The following is a 17,467-nucleotide window of genomic DNA, read 5'->3' on the forward strand; positions in this document are numbered from 1 at the left end:
AACAAGCACCTTCATTAGCCTTTCTTTCAGTTACAGTAACATAAATAGTAGAAAGCTCTGACAAGATCTTCTGTGTACAACTGTAGGTAGAATTTAGCTCAGCAGCCAACTCCTTAATCCTTGGATTTTCTAGAGTCTGCAGCTAATTCTGCTCTTTATGACATTGCTTTTTTTATGCAATGCATTGGTTTGGGAATAATACTGAGATACCAGCACTCCCAGTCTGAGATCTGAAAGCAGGGCTTTTAAATCAGTTGATAGTTGTCACTATGTACCCAAATATTGTTAATGATTCCAAAAATTCAAATGAGATTATTGAGTGGTTCTTAGACATGTTTAAAGTCAGTTTGTACAATGACATGATGAAGAAATACTGAAGCTGTAGGGCGTGTGTCTGGTCCTGTAAATAAACTTGAAAAGCAGAGTCCACTGATTTGAGGGAGGGGTTGTCAACAGTTGAAGACCAATCAAGTGTTAGTTCAGAAAAATATAATATCAAATCATGGCTTTCATAATGAATGTCCTAATCATGATGAGTCGTGGTTGTTTTCACCCAGACCATAAGTTCATGGACAAAAGCATGAAAAGAATCTTCTATACTTGTGCATTTTACATCCTTCTTTTAAAAGTGCCTTGATTAAAGGTTAGTGATTACTTTTATTGACCTACACTGATGTGTCTTTTGGTGAGTTAGTTAAAACATATCTCCAAATAATACCAAGAGAATTATGACTCTTGTGCATATGTATATAAAAAACTTGTATGAATTGCTTAGAAGTATATAAAAGAGCAAATGTGAACCTCTCCATATGCCTTGAGAGGTCCTGTATGGTTCTTAGCTAGGCATTTAAAGGTGAGTATGGCGTAAAAGACTAAAGATGAAATATATCCAGAGAAGGACTAATAAAATCAGTGATTTTAATAAGAGTTCTGTTAAGTTTTGGAAAGTTTTGAAACTGGGTTGATAAGTGACATATCCTTTTTGTTCTGTTTAAGAAAGATTGATAATCTGACAACATCAAAAGTAGTTGTTTTACAAAGCAGATAGAGGGTTGATGGAAATAACAATTTTGGAGGAGAGGGAGGAATTGGAGCTGTCTGGACCTTTTGTCATGGCAGGATTTTTGTGCTTTCCTTTTAGTGTAGATTTACAAGCAAAAGATAGTGAAGTTGTCCTTGCTGGGAAATGACTGGCTGTCACACACAGCATTTTACTCACTCATGCTGTTTTGAACTGCATGTTATCACTCCATTGAGATGCTCACTTACCCTTACAAAGAAATTTGTATTTATTCTTAAATTTATTACTATTGCTCATCATCCTGACAGTAGTAACTTGCACTGTAGGACTGATTTGGCTGTTGGAATGTCAACAGTTTTATTTTTAAATATTTGTAAGAATTGAAAACTAGTTCAAGATATGCCAATCTAAAATTCTTATGAAACAACTCTCCTTAAAAAAAATTAAAACATTCTTTCCTCTGGAAGGCTAGGGACGTCTGTGAGGTTACCTGGTGGCTGCACAACTACCCACTAAACAGAAAAAGGCTGCAGAAGGGATGGTCCATCAAGGAAGGAGAGAGAAATTATCCTTTTTCTCTGTGTGTTTTTCAGCTGCTGATGCGAGCAAAATGCTGTCTTGAGATTTTCTGGTATCTCTTCAGCCTGCAGAATGTCAACATTCACAGGCTTCTAAGGGGAGTGTGCCAAGGCAGCCAGAGCTGTGGAAGAATGTGTTGCTCAGGATGCCCTTGAACTGCAAAATCCTTTCCAGGGTAGAGGAGGGCCCTCCTGATGGAGGCATGTTGTTAAGCCTTTGATTGTACAGAAAACTAAAGAAGAGCAATCAAACTCGAGCACCAGATATCATTTGGCAAACCATGGGGGAAATGATTGCTGGTTATTTGGCAATGGGAGGGTAGAAAATGGCAGTGCTCTAGTTCTGCAGGCAAGGAAAATACAGCTGGGATTATAACCCAAGGGGCAGTCTCTCAAAGCGTGCTACTCCTTAGTACGTGCTAGCGCTGTCTTGAACTGATGCAAAACCCTCCACATTTAATATATATTTTAAAAGATAACCCAATAAAATGTAAATTTCATTCATAAAAATATGAAAGTCAAAACTACCATTTCCCTGCCAGCAGTTACTCATCTGCCTGCACTTGTGTCATGTTTCATATAGGTTTGTATAATGTAACAGTTTCCTTTATGATGTTGTGGCTTTCAATAGATATGTATGTCAATGTTTTGAATACATAATTTAGATGACAATTGTAATGTGTATCTTTTCATCTCCTCACTACAGAAGTCACAGCTCATATTCCACATTAGTGTGCTATGGCAATAACTTTCATGGAGAAAGTTATTTTATCAAAACCAGTAGTGATGGTATTTCTTTTGACAACAAATTTAAATTTGATGGTATCGTGATTTATCACAAGCTCTGTTTTATTTAAGGGGAGTATCAGATATGAGCTGCATGTTGGTTTTGATAGATGATTTTTCACCTACTTCTGTCACAGCTGAAGTTCTCTCTGGCATTCTATTCTACCAGCTTTTCATTATTTCCCCTTACCATGGTGGTTATGTAAAAAGGACAGTTGTTGTCTTTTAAATTTGCTTTTCCTTCTTACATGGTTCTCTTGTGTATGTACATACGCAGAATATGAAGTAGTGAATCATGTTGAATTTCTTTTAAATGCAATTCAATAAGAGTGAATTTGTCAGTTTATTCAGCTAGCATAGATTGGGATAAATTGTATTTCAGTCTCACCTAAAAGTTTTTTCAATGTTTAAGTCTTGTGTGCATTTATATGTGGTTTTAGCCTAGTTAGGTCTCATTACAGTCTTTTAAGGAGTACTTTTTGCAGTATGTAAAACATGTTTAAACATAGTTCCCAAACTTGGTTTTGAAGCCAAAGTAAATGAGGTCTTGTAGCACCACATTCCAGTGATTCTGACACCAGAAGAGTATCTGCACTAATAATTTTTTATATTAAAGTGGCTGGATTTTTATATGCCTGCAAAGAAGCAAGACTGGACTGTGACATGGAGGAAAATTTCAAGGCACTAATAAATGTTTTCAGGAAATCTTTTTTCCTCTCTGGGAAAATAAAAAACCCAACCAAGAAAACCTGAAAAAGCAAGATACTCATTTTGACAAAAATGAGTCAAATTATATTTTACAACAGACTCAATAAAACTAGTTTCATTTAATTTTGTTTAGTGTTTTATTTTTGTTTCAGGTTTCCTTCTTCAGTCTGTAGAGATACTTCTGTCTTTTTGTATATTAAGAATTATGCCAAAAAAATTATCTGAGCACTTACACAAATCAAAACCTCAAAGTATTTTGAAATATTTGCTTAAGTGGACTTATGTATGTTTTAGGTATTTGAGTGAATGTGAAACATTCAATTTTCATCATATTTGCAGCCCAGTTTGCAAACTCGTGAGATTTTTGTCCTGGGAAAAACAACAAAAACACCTTGTAAAGTTGACAAACCTGATTCATACCAGGAAACTGGATTAAGGCACAGATAACAGATGAGGACTGCATCAGCTTGGCCTTGTATGGCTGTGCTGAACTTTGCCAGATAGAAAGAAGAATCACTTTCTGCTGTCAGTGCCTCTCGCTGCAGAGCAAGGGAAGCCTGGGCCAGGCCGCTGATGGATGCGTGCCCAGCTTGTTTTGGGCTGATCAACTCTTTTGCCATCCCTAGATTTTGAGGGGAAAAGGATGTGGGATGTTTGACAATCCAGAGTACATTTTTCTTCTCATTGTTGTAATAACAATTACATGTTTTATAATGTTGATTCTTTCAAATTTACAGTTAAGGAGTTCTCATCTTGTTTGCTTTCAGATTCTTCTCATTCTTTTCATCGAGATGAGACCATCGTTATTGCCCTGGCATCTGTGTCTGTACTGGCTGTTCTCATAGCTGCTCTGTTCTTTGGATACAGGATGCTTGCAGGTAGGGATTGACAATATTTTTGGCATTGTTTTTTTTCCATTGTTTATTTAGTTATTGCTCAGAGTTATACTTAGGTCTTCTGCTCTCCCCAGTCCCTGTTATATGCTTGTACATAATGCTGCTCCCCTTTCTCCTCTCTGACATTTTATGGTGATATCCCTTTTATAACAGTTTGGAGAGAGTTATGACATCTCTAAGCTGGCATTTGGGGACCCATTTTTCTTCCACAAACCCTCTGCTCAGCACAGTTTAAGTGAGATGGTGAACATGCTTTATAGTTATTGCCAGTGACTTTGAATTATCAAAACAGTTGTGTAGCAGGTATCTGTAGTTTGTGGCTTATCAGCACCTTCACTGCTCATTTTGCTGACTTTGAGAAGATTTTACAGGACTCCTTTTTACTTATTTCATCCTTGCCTACAATATGTAATTCTGCCAGGTCTCAGGTAAGTTGCATTTTTTTCACTTGGAGCATGTCCAGAAAGGAAACTGGCTGATTTCCTCCTCACCCTCTTCCCCAGGAGACCGTAAACAAGGTTTGCACAGTATGAACATGATGGAGGCAGCAGCATCAGAGCCCTCATTGGATCTGGATAATCTAAAGTTGTTAGAGGTAAATATTCAACTCAGTTATTAATCTTCATTTTTATTCAGTATAATGCTTCTGATCATATCCCAGGCATAGTTACAGAAATCAGTGCTCCTGTAATATTTTCTTCTAAATCACAGCTTCAAGAAAAAATTAAAATAAAAAAGGGATTACTGCAGGCACATTTTGTCTAATTTTGTTGGTAATGTTGTTGGCATTAGCTAGAACATGTTTTACCTTGAGAACAAAAAAAGAAACACTGGGAGGTAGTGGGGGAAATTAGAAGGTGCTATATTTCAACATTGCATCAAAAGATCCATCTGTTTTGCTTGACACTGCTTACTTTTAATACAGTGTCCTACTGTAGGAATTTGAAATTCTTTAGTAACACTCTTGGAAAATAGAATTTACTGCAGATAGGGCAGCATATTTCAGTAGTGGTGCATTTCTGTGTAGTCATTCTTCCCTGTGGGGCGCTATCCAGCTCCATGGCAACCAGAGGCCAACCAGAACTTTCTGCTCAGCTTGGTGTTAGATGTATCATCACAAAACTGCTAAATGTTATGCTTCCAGTTGGTGTGCTTGATATAGCATATGGAATTTTAAAAACCTTTTAGCCAGGAAAAAAAAAAAAAGTCGAATGACTGAGATGCAGAGTGGTGCTTTTCTTTTTTTTCCCAGTAGAAAGCCCACCTGGAGATGCAGACTGCAGACATGCAGTGTGAGTTGCTCTGATGGTGTCAGCACTGATCAGCATAGAACCTTAGGTGTCTTCTGACACCAAAAAAGTACTTGAGGCAGAGTTTAGGAGAGCCTAACAATGTGTTTTGTAGAAATGTGCAAAGCCCCAGATGAAAGCACTTGTAGCGATAATGCAGCCTTTCTCCAAGCCTGAAATTTGGGAGAGAGAAATGCTATGGTGTCTTCTGTCCTGCTTCTTGTATCCTAAGGAGCTGACCCCTTGCCTCCAGTCACAGGGTGTTGTAGGACAAATGTTTAAACCTGTGCTTGCCTTTGGACATCTCTGTGGGTAGATTACATTCCACATTCATACCTTGAACTGACTTGCTGCTGCTTTGCAACCCAGTGATATCAAAGGACTGAGAAACAGAAAGTCTCTCCATTAAATGATACATTATTTTTGAAAACTTTCCTGTAAGACAATTTTATAATCTTTAGAAACATTACTTTTGTTATTCCTTCTGTTTTCTCTTCCTCCTCTATTTGTAAGTATTTAAAAAGTTTAAAAAATGACTCATGAAATCCTTACAGTTTCATGTATGGGTCTTCCTGAAAATTATTTTAAATAGATGCTTAAATTCTTATGTAGTTGGAATTTTTTGAGCTTTAGAAATGAGGGCTCTTCCTGAAGGTGGTCCTGCATTTTGGCTTAGAGTAGAGATCGCTTCTTTGTTCTGCAGTTACTATGGAGATGTGAAAGGCCATTCTTGAAGACTGTCTAACATAGTGGAGGCTAGAATAAATGTTCACAGGTAGTCAGGAATTAGTTACTTCCTTCTGGTAAAATCTATTTACCCTTTTTTGGCATCTATTTTGCACTACAAATGCATATTTTGTTACTACTAAACTGAAAGGTAAGCTTATAAACTGTCCTAAACCTAAAATATTTCCCTTAAAGTCTGTGATTTCTGGAGTGAAATGAAATTGATCACATAAAAGCTATAAATCTTTAGTAGACAAAAGTTGTAAGAGAATTAGCAGCACAAAACACATGTGTTTTATTGATTCTATATATAAAAGTACTGAATAGATTATTTATGATATAGGTACTGGATATTCAGATTATAAATCAATTTAGTAAAGCCTATGTTGGCTTGTGCTGAGGTTTCTAACTTCAAATAGCCTCTATGAAAGCATTCTAATTCTGGTTTTCATTACAAAATACTTGCTATCTTCACTGTATTATAGTAGGAGTCAGGATAAAAGTTGGCATACAATTCTTGTAGAGTGAAAACTCGGGTTTTGTCTTCACCTATTATTTTGTGAACCGATTATTTCTGGTTTTTGCAGCTGATTGGCCGGGGGCGATACGGAGCAGTGTATAAAGGTTCCCTAGATGAACGTCCAGTTGCTGTGAAAGTCTTTTCTTTTGCCAATCGTCAGAACTTTGTCAATGAGAGGAACATTTACAGGATTCCACTGATGGAGCACGAGAACATCGCCCGCTTCATTGTGGGGGATGAGAGATTCACTGCAGACGGCCGGATGGAATATTTATTGGTGATGGAATATTACCCAAATGTAAGTGCTTCAAGGAAATCAGTTGGCTTGGTTAAGAATCCTAAGAATAGCCACGTGAAAAGGATGTACTTAAGGTTTTGGTGGTGCTTCTTGACAGTAATGCAAAAATAATCCATATCAATGATAGTTTTAATGGATCTTGTTGTGGGTTACTGTAATACCTTTTCAGACTTCCTGATTAGTGCTACCAAATGAAGTCTTACAAATTCCTAGCTCTGGAGTGTTTGCTCCTGGTTTTGGTGCAAGGTTTTTTTAGTCAATTTTGTCCTTATTCAATGACAGAATTTGAAGAGTTGTTTTTACTTAAAAGTAATCTAATAAATTTAAAACTTCTTAGGACATTATCTCTGTCTTATAACATTGCTCAGTAGCTGTAAATAGTGGGGTTTTTTACAGTGAAATGTAATAGATACAAGATTGTTGTCAAACTAGTTTATGGTACTATAAATCATGGTGCCTTTTTATCCTGGTATCTTCTTTAAAGCTTTCTGTGGCATATACTGATGATGTAGGACATGTCTTAAGAAGGCAGCCTTACTTTCCAGAACCCTATCTTCAAATCTCCTCAGCTAACTGAAGACTTGTATTTCTCAAATTCATGGATTAGGGTACTTCATGGTCTGTGTGTGTACACACAGAAATAGAAACATTTAAAAAATACACAGTATAAATATGAATAGCTTTCCTGAAAAATCATAAAATGTATGATTTTATGTATAAAAATATATGTATAAAAATGCAAAAAAAGATATACATATAAAAATATGTAGATATATGTATATGTAGATATATGGAGATACATGTATAAAAATGCAAAAAAGGATGTCACAATTTATCTTGGGGGGGGGGTTTGCCTGTGTATGGGAAAGAACCTTAGTTTTTCAATCGAATAATTTTCTTTAACAAGCTTTTTAGTCTCAAGTAAGAAAACTTGCATTTCCTGCGGGGTGTGAAGGGAATGGCTGAAGCCTGATCTTTTAGGCAGTAGGACAACAGCTGCTTATTTGAATAGCAAAAAGGAGCAGAACAGTGCTACACAGCAGTAACGATGGCCTGTCTTAGGGTTCTTTAGGCTCTGTGTATATGCTTGTATTGCAAGTTAAATGCAGCCATGTAAATACATACCTTAAACATAGGCATGTATTTACACACTTGTGCATTATATACAAACGTAAGGCAGCAAAGCACAAGTATAAAAAGTGACTTAAGTGAAACTTCTAAGTGAGAACACACTCTATCATGTCAGCTTGTAAGACAGGCATCTAAGAAGAGATTGCAGAAACTGGAAGTGACCATGAAAAAGGTCAGTTGTGCCCATACCAGATGGACAGTGGCAAAGCATGTGATTCTGACAAAACTGGCATGTTTTCATGTAATAAAATGAAACTAAAGTAAAATCAAGTGAGTATTCTGCTACTAGGAGGGCACAGCATAACTGACTTCACAGGTGATCTGGTTTTGCTGTTTTCTCGAATGAAAGGATTTTCAGTTGAAATTTAATTTGATTGAAAATTGTGTCTTGTTGCTTATGTAAATAGGCTCTGTTAATGACCTGATTAAATGTACAGATGAAGCTTATGACTCCATATTATCAGATTCCTTCCCAATGTGGTATTAAGAACAGCAAGATTAGTCTAAAATCAATCCACTGGTTGTTTGGAAGTCATTGGAAAAAGTGCACAGCAGGTGTAATTAATGCACAGTGTGATCTGTATTTTAGTGAGCAGATGTTCTGTTGTATGTGGAGTTAACAGCAGAAGAGGAGGCCTGCTGTGGCAGCCCTGCTAGAAGGGAATTCCAGTGTTCAAACTGGAGCCATAAATCTGATTTCAATAAGGACTAACCAATACAAGATGTGCAGATGAAATATTCCCCATCCAAAACATCATTCTCCCTCATAATACTTTCCTTCCTGAAAATAAGAACACACAAGCCAGGGCATTTTTACACATAAAATTGTTCTTGGTGTTACCTTGGTGGAAGCAAGACAGATGGGTTTGAGCCAGGTTGTGTTTTTATCCAAACATGCTTTCAGACCAAAGGAAATAGGTAAGTTAGAGGAATGATATGTGCATTTATCAATCAGCATGCTGTTCTGATGGGACTCTGAGGTGTAGCAGGTCAGTAAAGGAGTCAGTTGTGAGGCATGGCATAGCAGGAAATATGTAATAGCCACAGAATTATCATCCCAGTAGTCAGACACTCTTGTCCCTTTAGAACAACAGAAAAATTGTTCTGAAACACAAATGGAATCTCTGATTGTTAAAAATATAATCTTTCATAAAAATTATAGTCAGAACAAATATCCCAAATTTAACGTGTAACTCATGGATCTCACAAGATAGCCTTAAATACAAATATATCTCTCTCTAAATCTTGGCTAAAATGTTTCCTGGTTATCATTTAACTTCACTAAAAGCATAAAGGCACAGCCTTCAGCTCGCTTAAAAAACATCAGGCGCTGGGCAGGCTCTGCAGCAGAAAGATCTTGAAGCTGGTTTAATACAGTGAATATTTCCCAGTCACCTCATGACAACAGTCCTGTGGCCTCCGTTAGAATGGGTTGGAATCTCAACCCACTAAGCCAAGAAAAAAAACTAAGCTGATGACATTTGGAAGCTAATAAGAGGACTTATATTTCTTAAAAACTGTAAAAAACAAGGAAAAATATGAAATTTCTGTTAGAAATTAGTTAGGCAGATTACTTGCACTTTATGCTGGAGGATTTGGTTTGTTTAAACTAAGTATATAATCACTGGGGACTGTGCATTGAAGGTGTCACAGTTTGCAGAGTCTTGTTTTGGATAGCAGTCTCAGTTTCTAGAATATCTCAATATCATAACGGACACAATTCCTTCTGGTTTTCTTAGAGATTTCGTGACAAATCACTAGAGGATCCCTCATTTTACACATCTAACTTCACTTTCAAGAGAAGGGGAACATGACATTCTTTTTTTCCATGTTTCCTCAGTGCATGTGAACTCACTCCTATTTGGAATTGCCTTTGGGGTGTTTTTGTTTTGATACATAAATAGATTATAGCAAGACCTGTGAGAGACATTGAGTATTCTATAAGTGATAATGGTCTAAAGCCCACATTTTAGAAACCCAGGCTGTTACGTCTGCAGTTACCTTTATTCTGTTCTACAACAAGACTTTTATAATGAATATCTTTTTTTCTAGAGGCAGTCCCTGTTATTCTGTGATAAAATTCATATTTCACTTTGGAGAAACAAAATGGCAGCACTGGAATGAAAGAAACTTCAGTCAAATATTGTGTTTTAAAACATGTGGGTAAACACACAAGCAGTGGCAGGTTTATACCTTTTAGAAGCAGTGGATAAAGCTGAGTCTCCAAAAGATTTTGAGTTATTCTACTGAACAATTATTTTAATCTGTAGTTTTTGTTTTGTCTTTTTCTGGGGTTCTTTTCAGGGTTCTTTGTGCAAATATTTGAGTCTCCACACAAGTGACTGGGTGAGCTCCTGCCGTTTGGCTCACTCGATAACGCGGGGCTTGGCGTACCTGCACACGGAGCTGCCTCGAGGAGGTAAGGCCAGGAAGGGATGCAAAGATCTCAGTATATTCTTATTTCTGTCAAGCCATAGATTCCAGTCTTTCTTTTATCCTACTGTGAGCAGGAATTGATGAATGCAAATAAAGATTGCTCACAACTTCTGCTCTGTTCCCTCCTTGGGAACAATGCTGTGGCTCTGTGGCCCTTGTGTGACAGCCCTGGGTCTGAGGTGGGAGAGGCAGGAGGAGACAGAGCTGTGCAGTGCTGCTGTATCATGGCAACAGATTACTGAGGAGCTGAAGCACTGCCTGTCTCTCTGGCAGAGGGTAAACAGATGAAGTGTTTTCTGTTTTTGCAGTTCAGAAATCACCAAAGCAATTTTTAGTTTGTATGTGAACCGTATGCTATCAAATTAAATATTCTAACCCCACTGTAGTTTTATTTATCATGTCTCTGGATTTTTGTTTGAAAGTTTGGGCCTAGTCTTTGCTGTGTACAAACAATACTGCTAGATTTTCTAGTACTTTATTAGAATCCTGGCTGTGACAGTGTATTGATTGGGATCTATCTATGTCTGCGTGCATGCTGCACTCACTATTTCAGCAGCTGAAGTATCATAATTATAAAGTAGATATTCTGAGATGTATCAGGCTGCAGAATATGGCCTGGCACTGAAATGGTAGGGTTTTGGCAGTAAATAAAAGGCTGGTTTCATTATATCTGCATTAAGGTGCTAATGTTTGGATGAAAATTTCAAACTATCTCAAATGTTAAGCATGAGCACTAGCAAAGAATGACACCTAAAGATGCTATTAAAAGTGCTGAAAATACCCAAATCGGGATTCCTTTGTGCCATCGAAACTGCAGCTATCATCTTAACTTCATCATTTTGAGATGTGCAGACAGGTGTGTGCATTAGCAACCGAAAATGTGTAAGCTTTCCATCATATAGGAGAGACAGCCACAGTCTGTGAATGCTAGGAAGAAACACATAAAATAAATACATAGGAAGGAACACATAGAATAAATTCCACACTAAAACGAGTTCTGTACTGCTGGCTGCTTTACTAACAAAATAAATAAAAATTCAGAACAACTGAGATTATTCTTTGGAAAAGGTCAGATCTGTTGCAAGATGAACATGTTCAGACTCTCTGGAATAATTTTGTCTGCATACCTTCTGAATAAGTGCCAATGATAATTCCAGTTGTAATGTAAATAATTGGTGCTGCATTTGACATAGGAGTGTGGAAGTGACAGCGAGTATTTGCAGTGGCTGTTAGGGCTGTGGCAGCAGGTCTATGTTTAGGTGTACAGTGTCTCCACAGCCAAAGTCGTGCTGAAATACCCCTTGGGAAGAAGAGTGTTGGTGAACATTAGAACTGTGTAGGGCAGTAGCCTAATATATCATATAGATACAGTGAAACTCTGGGTGCCAGTCAGTTTTCTCTAGATGGCTTCCTCTGGAGCTCATTGTAAAGAAACAAAAACATTAGCTTTCTAAAAAGTAAGGTGATTCTCTTTTCATACTAGCTGAGCAGACATAACGAGGTTCTCTCATTTTGCCAAACAGTAGAATTGCTGAAATGGTAAAAGCACTTGTGTGTGTCCAAACAGAGCATTACAAACCTGCAATATCCCATCGTGACTTGAACAGCCGCAACGTGCTGGTGAAGAACGATGGCACGTGTGTCATCAGTGACTTTGGGCTCTCCATGAAACTGACTGGGAACAGACTGGTACGACCCGGTGAGGAAGACAATGCAGCCATTAGTGAGGTGAGTACAATGGTTGGATGAATGTTCATGGGATACAATTTCTGTAATGGGAATGACTGCAGTATGGGTGAGAAGGGGCTGAAGCCTCTACAGGAAGAAACTGGTTTTATTTTCAAAATACTCATCACAAACTTGCCATTTTGAAAGGTGATAGATTGGCAGATTGAAGTTTCTGTGTGAGATATGAGAAGACACAAGGTAAGTTTGGTTGCCACGTACAGGTTCCTTTGGTTTTGGTGTTAATTTTTCTGAAATGGTGACATACCACATTCTGCATCTTCTCTTTGACATCTAAGACAGGCTACTGAAATACAGTGAGTGTTTTAAGTAAAGAGTGCCTAATAGTTCAGTGTAGTTGTTATCTGTGCTTTTACAGAAAAACTTCATATGTCATTCAAAGAACATGCTACACAGTGCTAATCACTCCCCTCTAGAAAGCAAGTGCTAAATTGAAAAAACCTAGTGCAGAAGAGCTCCATCTAGATATTTCCATACTGATCAAAGAAACAGGGAAACTGCTGGTTAAAATGCGGGGATAGGGAATAATTCTCTGACAAAATACTCTCCTACAAGTACTGATGAGTAAGTGCTCTAATCTAACACATGTCCTAGTGAAAATGAATAGGTATCTTCCAAGACTGTTAATAAACTTTGACTCTGGGAGTTGTAGGGTGGCACCTTGCTGACAGTCCAGGAATAGAGAACAAGTTCCTATTCAGCAGGATCCTCTTCCGTTATCATACATACCTTGGTGTTTAACAGAGCAATTTGGAAAAAGAAACTATATTGTATCAGCTATATCGTATTTCATTTGAGAACATTAAGTAAGGGACAAAATAATTTTGTTTGGTACATACAAAACAGTGGCAGAGTAGGGGAAAGGTTTTGTTATGACTAGACTGGTAAGAATCTAGAAACTGAGGACATTGATTAGGAAGGAGCTGTGTTTTCCTTAATTGTAGAGAATACCAAGCAGAATAGGGCACTAAAAAACTTAATTGAATTTGGAAATTCCTTCCTGATGTGAAGCTTTGATGTGATGTTTCCCCAGGTTGGTACAATCCGCTATATGGCCCCAGAAGTGCTTGAAGGAGCAGTGAACTTGAGGGACTGTGAATCTGCTTTGAAACAAGTAGATATGTATGCTCTGGGCCTGATCTACTGGGAGATATTCATGAGATGTACAGACCTCTTCCCAGGTAAGAAAAAGAACTGCAGAAAACCGTAACAGTAGGAAGTGGCACCAGCACCCAAAGCCACTCCTGAGCCCGAGCTTTTGTAAGTGGAGAAGGGAAGCGGTTCCCTCCGTTGCTTCTGCCATTGAGTCGGTGCCATCTAGTGTTCGAGGTGGTGCTTGTCAGGACGGTGAGTCTGGGGGCAAGGTGTGGCTCCTGCCCAAAGGCTCGGTATGACCTGTTCCGGCGGTTCGCAGGCCTCTTGCTAGCTGCCATGTGAGTGTTATTGTTGTTGTTATTATTACTGTCCAGAGTTTAAAAACACTGAGAGTTAGGCTGATGGCAAAGGCAGTGTTTCCAGGTCTGAGAACTGATAGAAGTGCTTGAAGTGTCTTTCAGACTTTTCACCATGAAAAAATGCTATGACTTAATGTAGCCTTTAGTCACTTGTACTTTTGTTTATGATAGGACATTGAAAATTTAGGGAAATCCTCCCTACCTGTAACATAAACAAAAAGGAAGTAGACTTAAAATTTACGTGTGAGATTGTGCACATGCACCATCTTCTGCCCAAGCTCCAGCATATAGAATGGATCTGAAATGCAGCATACTCTCTGCAGTCAAACAGCTGTAGTTTGTGTGCAGAGGCTTGTAATCCTGCTGGGCTTCCTCCCAAATGAAGTGAACATCATCAGTCAGTGGTGTTTCACAGAAAGTCAGTGTCATCTTCAGGCTCCAAGACATTCCAAACGTGCCACTGAACCAGCACAGTCTCAGGATGCTATCCTTTGAAAGGTTGCTGAACAGCACTTAATTCATTTGCAGTTAATTCAGCTTTTTTTGGAAGTTAGACTTTGGGGAAAGTGGGGAACATCTCGATAGACAGCAACTTTGATAATGCCTTTCATCAACTGAAAGCCTTTGCTCTGCCTTTTAATCTGTGATTGATTTTTTTTTTCCTTTTTTTCTTTTGCTAACAGGGGAATCTGTGCCAGAGTACCAGATGGCTTTCCAGACTGAAGTCGGAAACCATCCCACTTTTGAAGATATGCAAGTCTTGGTGTCTAGAGAGAAGCAAAGACCAAAATTCCCTGAAGCATGGAAGGAGAACAGCCTGGTGAGAGAGAATATTTTCAAAGAAACAGTGATTTAACCAGCTTTAGGGTGTACTCATTTCTTAAAAGCAATTTTTTAGGGTTTGGGTTTTTTTCCTCTTTGTTAGTATTTAAGGATTGAGAGCTGTTTCTGCATGGACTTCTTAAATATTGAATTCAGTTTTTAAAAGTTATTGACATGAAAGCCAGATTTCTTTTAAGGAAAAATACTATTGTTGTTGTTGCTGCATGCTGCAGTGTGATTACCGAAGATAACCTGTTACGTTAATTTTAGACATGGTCTGTAGTATTGTGCATTAAGTGCCCATGTGTTCTCTGTGTGCTGAATGAGAAACACAAAGCCATTTTTTGACTTTTGACATCTTATAAACCAATAAAACTGAACTAGGATATCAACTAAATAGCTGGTGAAAACATCAATATACTCTTCCAAAACTAAAATTGGTAAACATTGTAATAAACTTTTTTGAACTTTTATAGACCTCAAGATTTTCAGAGGCTAAAGCTTCTAGAAATAATTTCATTTTAACTACATAAAAGATTTTATATGACTTCATTTGATCTGCAATTATTTTTTTTTCAAGACTATAAACATTATAACATTGCTTGTTGTTTTGAGTGAGTGCAGCTATGGCTTAGAACCTTGCTGCTGTGGGCCAACAAGTTAGAGCAAGTCATCTGAACTCTGGTGAGAGCCTGTGCTTGCTTTCATCTGCAGCAAAGTTCAGGCAGTGTGAATCCCCTTGGCTTAGAGGGGGCTGTTTGTCTTATTACAAGCAAAGTGCAGTGCAAACAGTGACTGGATTCCACCTGATACAAGGTAACACAGCTGAATTGCAAATCTGAAAATGCCAGGTTTGGCTGTTATTTAGAAAGATACTTCTTGTTATTCCCATATTGAATGATGCCCTTCAATCTTCAGAGGCTGTGGTGGTTGATAAGTTTGTAGCTACTGTGCAGACAAGGAGGGGCCCAAGGCCTCACCTGGTGTGAATAGATAGGAGCCTGCTTTCAGAGAGGAGCATAGCCTGCAGTGGTGCACTGCAGTAAAACATGTTGTAACCCAGCTGAGAGCTTCCAAGAGAGGTGCTTTTCTTACACACTTTTGGCCACCCAGTCTCCGGGGCAAAGGGGGAAGAGGAAAAAAGAGAAATCAATGCCCAAACTATATAGGAAATCAAACAACAGCTGTTTTAACTATAGCCATGATGGCAAATGTGGTGTTGGAAGAACCAAGCTTGACAGCTGTTTCTGAAGACAGTTAATACTGAAACAGTTCAAGGTTTGTTTTGTTTTGCAGACTGCAATTTTAAATGTTAATCATGTTCTAGCAAGCTGATAGACTCCAGCATTATTAGATGATCCCCATATTTAAAATGCCTAGCACATTCTTTGTGGTGTTACTAATTTTTTTTTCTGTATAATCAAAATGGTGATAACTCCAGCTCTAAGAATTGATCTACACCATTGCTTTAAGAGAAAAGAATAATAATCACAGGGGTCAAACAACTTCCTCCACCCTATGCCAGTCTAGGATAATATCTGAATGAGCACTCTAGGGCAGATAGTGTAGAAAATTAAGCTCTAGATAACCTCACTCTGGACCCACATCCTAACCTCCTGTATCTAATACATGGGATAAAAGACTTTATTCCATTATTTAAAGCTCTGCTGTTATGTTGGGTTGTAATACCTTCATGCAAATTCATCTTTGAAACAAATGCATTTGTCCTTTTCATTTGAGAAATATAAATAAAAAATAATGCTTTCTTTTTTAATCACATAATTAAGGTACTCAAAAGATTTGGAATCCTCATTTGTGATTACCTATGCAGTCTTAGTCTGCTTCTGGAAGCATCGATGTTGTTACAGACCTTGATTAGCAGTACTGTTTTTCATAGTATAAAGCAACAACCTGAGCAGAGGATGTACATAAAATAATTCAAAGGCTTTAAGCTGTGTTGAGATGTTACTATATTCTTGTCTCACTTGCCAAAGTGGGGCCACGCTTGACTTCAAGGTCAGCAGTGAAGGATATTAACAGAATAATAGAATAATGCTAATTTCTGGTCCCTTCTGTCTTTTTGATGAGTGCTGGTACTTGTAAATAGTTCATTTTAGCATAGTTGTCTTTCAACCTGAAATTAATAGAAAACACATAATTGTGGTAAATGTGATGCTGAAGAACTCCAGTGTTGATAACTCTCTGTACAGTCACTACTGTGTCCTTTAATGATCCTTAACACACCAAAGGAAAGGACAGACAGTATTCAATTAAACACTGGTTGAAAAGTCTTGCGAAGAGGAAAGAGAGATTAGGATATCCACTGATTTAGTCTGAATGGTGACAAAATCAAGTCCTAAAAGCTGAATGAAGGCATTTTATTGTGGGAGAGAAAATGGATCCAGTGCCCTGACTCATGTGCCTCAGCTGAGGGGAGGGTATTGGCTTATGCCCTGTTATCTGCTGTGGGGAGGGAGATGAAAGGTTTGCTTGTGGGGGAGCTCATCCCCACCTGTGCAGCCAGAGCTGCATCCCCAAGCAGCAGTGCTTGCCAGATGCAAGCCATGCCAGGAGCTCACTCTGTGGGCGAGGAGCTCTTGGCTCCTACTCAGAGCTGGTCCCGGCTTCCACTGCCAGCAGGGCACAAGGCAGTTCTGGCACACAGACAGTCAGCAGACTCACTGAATGCCTTAGTGCCCAGCTGGGACTCTGCACAGTCCTCAGTGCTGGAGAGGTTAAAGCTGGGCTGTAGGTGTGAGCTGTGCTGGTAGACCAGATCCTCTCCATGGCCATAGGCTGGCAGCAGGGGCCCATAAATGTCTGCCTGGCTTTTGTCCTCCAGATAGAGTGCAGACAGGAGTGTTCAGTGCTCATAATTTCAGTCGTTTCCTCTCCAGTTCCCTGAACATATGGCAGCACGTTTTGGAGGTCTTGAGCTCTAATCCTGACTGTACAGCTCATCCCACAGTGTGATGCCAGGAGCACGTGTGTGTTTCTGTTTCTCCACCTGTAAAACAAGTGCAACAAAAATCTCCTCCCATGGCGCAGACAAATTC

At 38.6% G+C, this 17,467-nt stretch overlaps 1 protein-coding gene across 1 annotated transcript in view; it reads left to right on the forward strand.

Annotated features, from left to right (window-relative positions):
- Positions 1-17,467, forward strand: part of BMPR2 (bone morphogenetic protein receptor type 2) — a 104,970-nt gene that overhangs the window by 75,369 nt on the left and 12,134 nt on the right. Inside the window, exons 4-10 of the mRNA XM_066554016.1 lie at positions 3,861-3,971; positions 4,493-4,584; positions 6,592-6,822; positions 10,258-10,372; positions 11,957-12,117; positions 13,169-13,316; positions 14,273-14,409. Coding sequence (XP_066410113.1) covers positions 3,861-3,971; positions 4,493-4,584; positions 6,592-6,822; positions 10,258-10,372; positions 11,957-12,117; positions 13,169-13,316; positions 14,273-14,409 — 995 coding nt within the window. The remainder of the gene's footprint in view (positions 1-3,860; positions 3,972-4,492; positions 4,585-6,591; positions 6,823-10,257; positions 10,373-11,956; positions 12,118-13,168; positions 13,317-14,272; positions 14,410-17,467) is intronic.

Source organism: Molothrus aeneus, chromosome 7, assembly GCF_037042795.1.
Source record: "Molothrus aeneus isolate 106 chromosome 7, BPBGC_Maene_1.0, whole genome shotgun sequence".
In the NCBI taxonomy this organism is placed as follows: Eukaryota; Metazoa; Chordata; class Aves; order Passeriformes; family Icteridae; genus Molothrus; species Molothrus aeneus.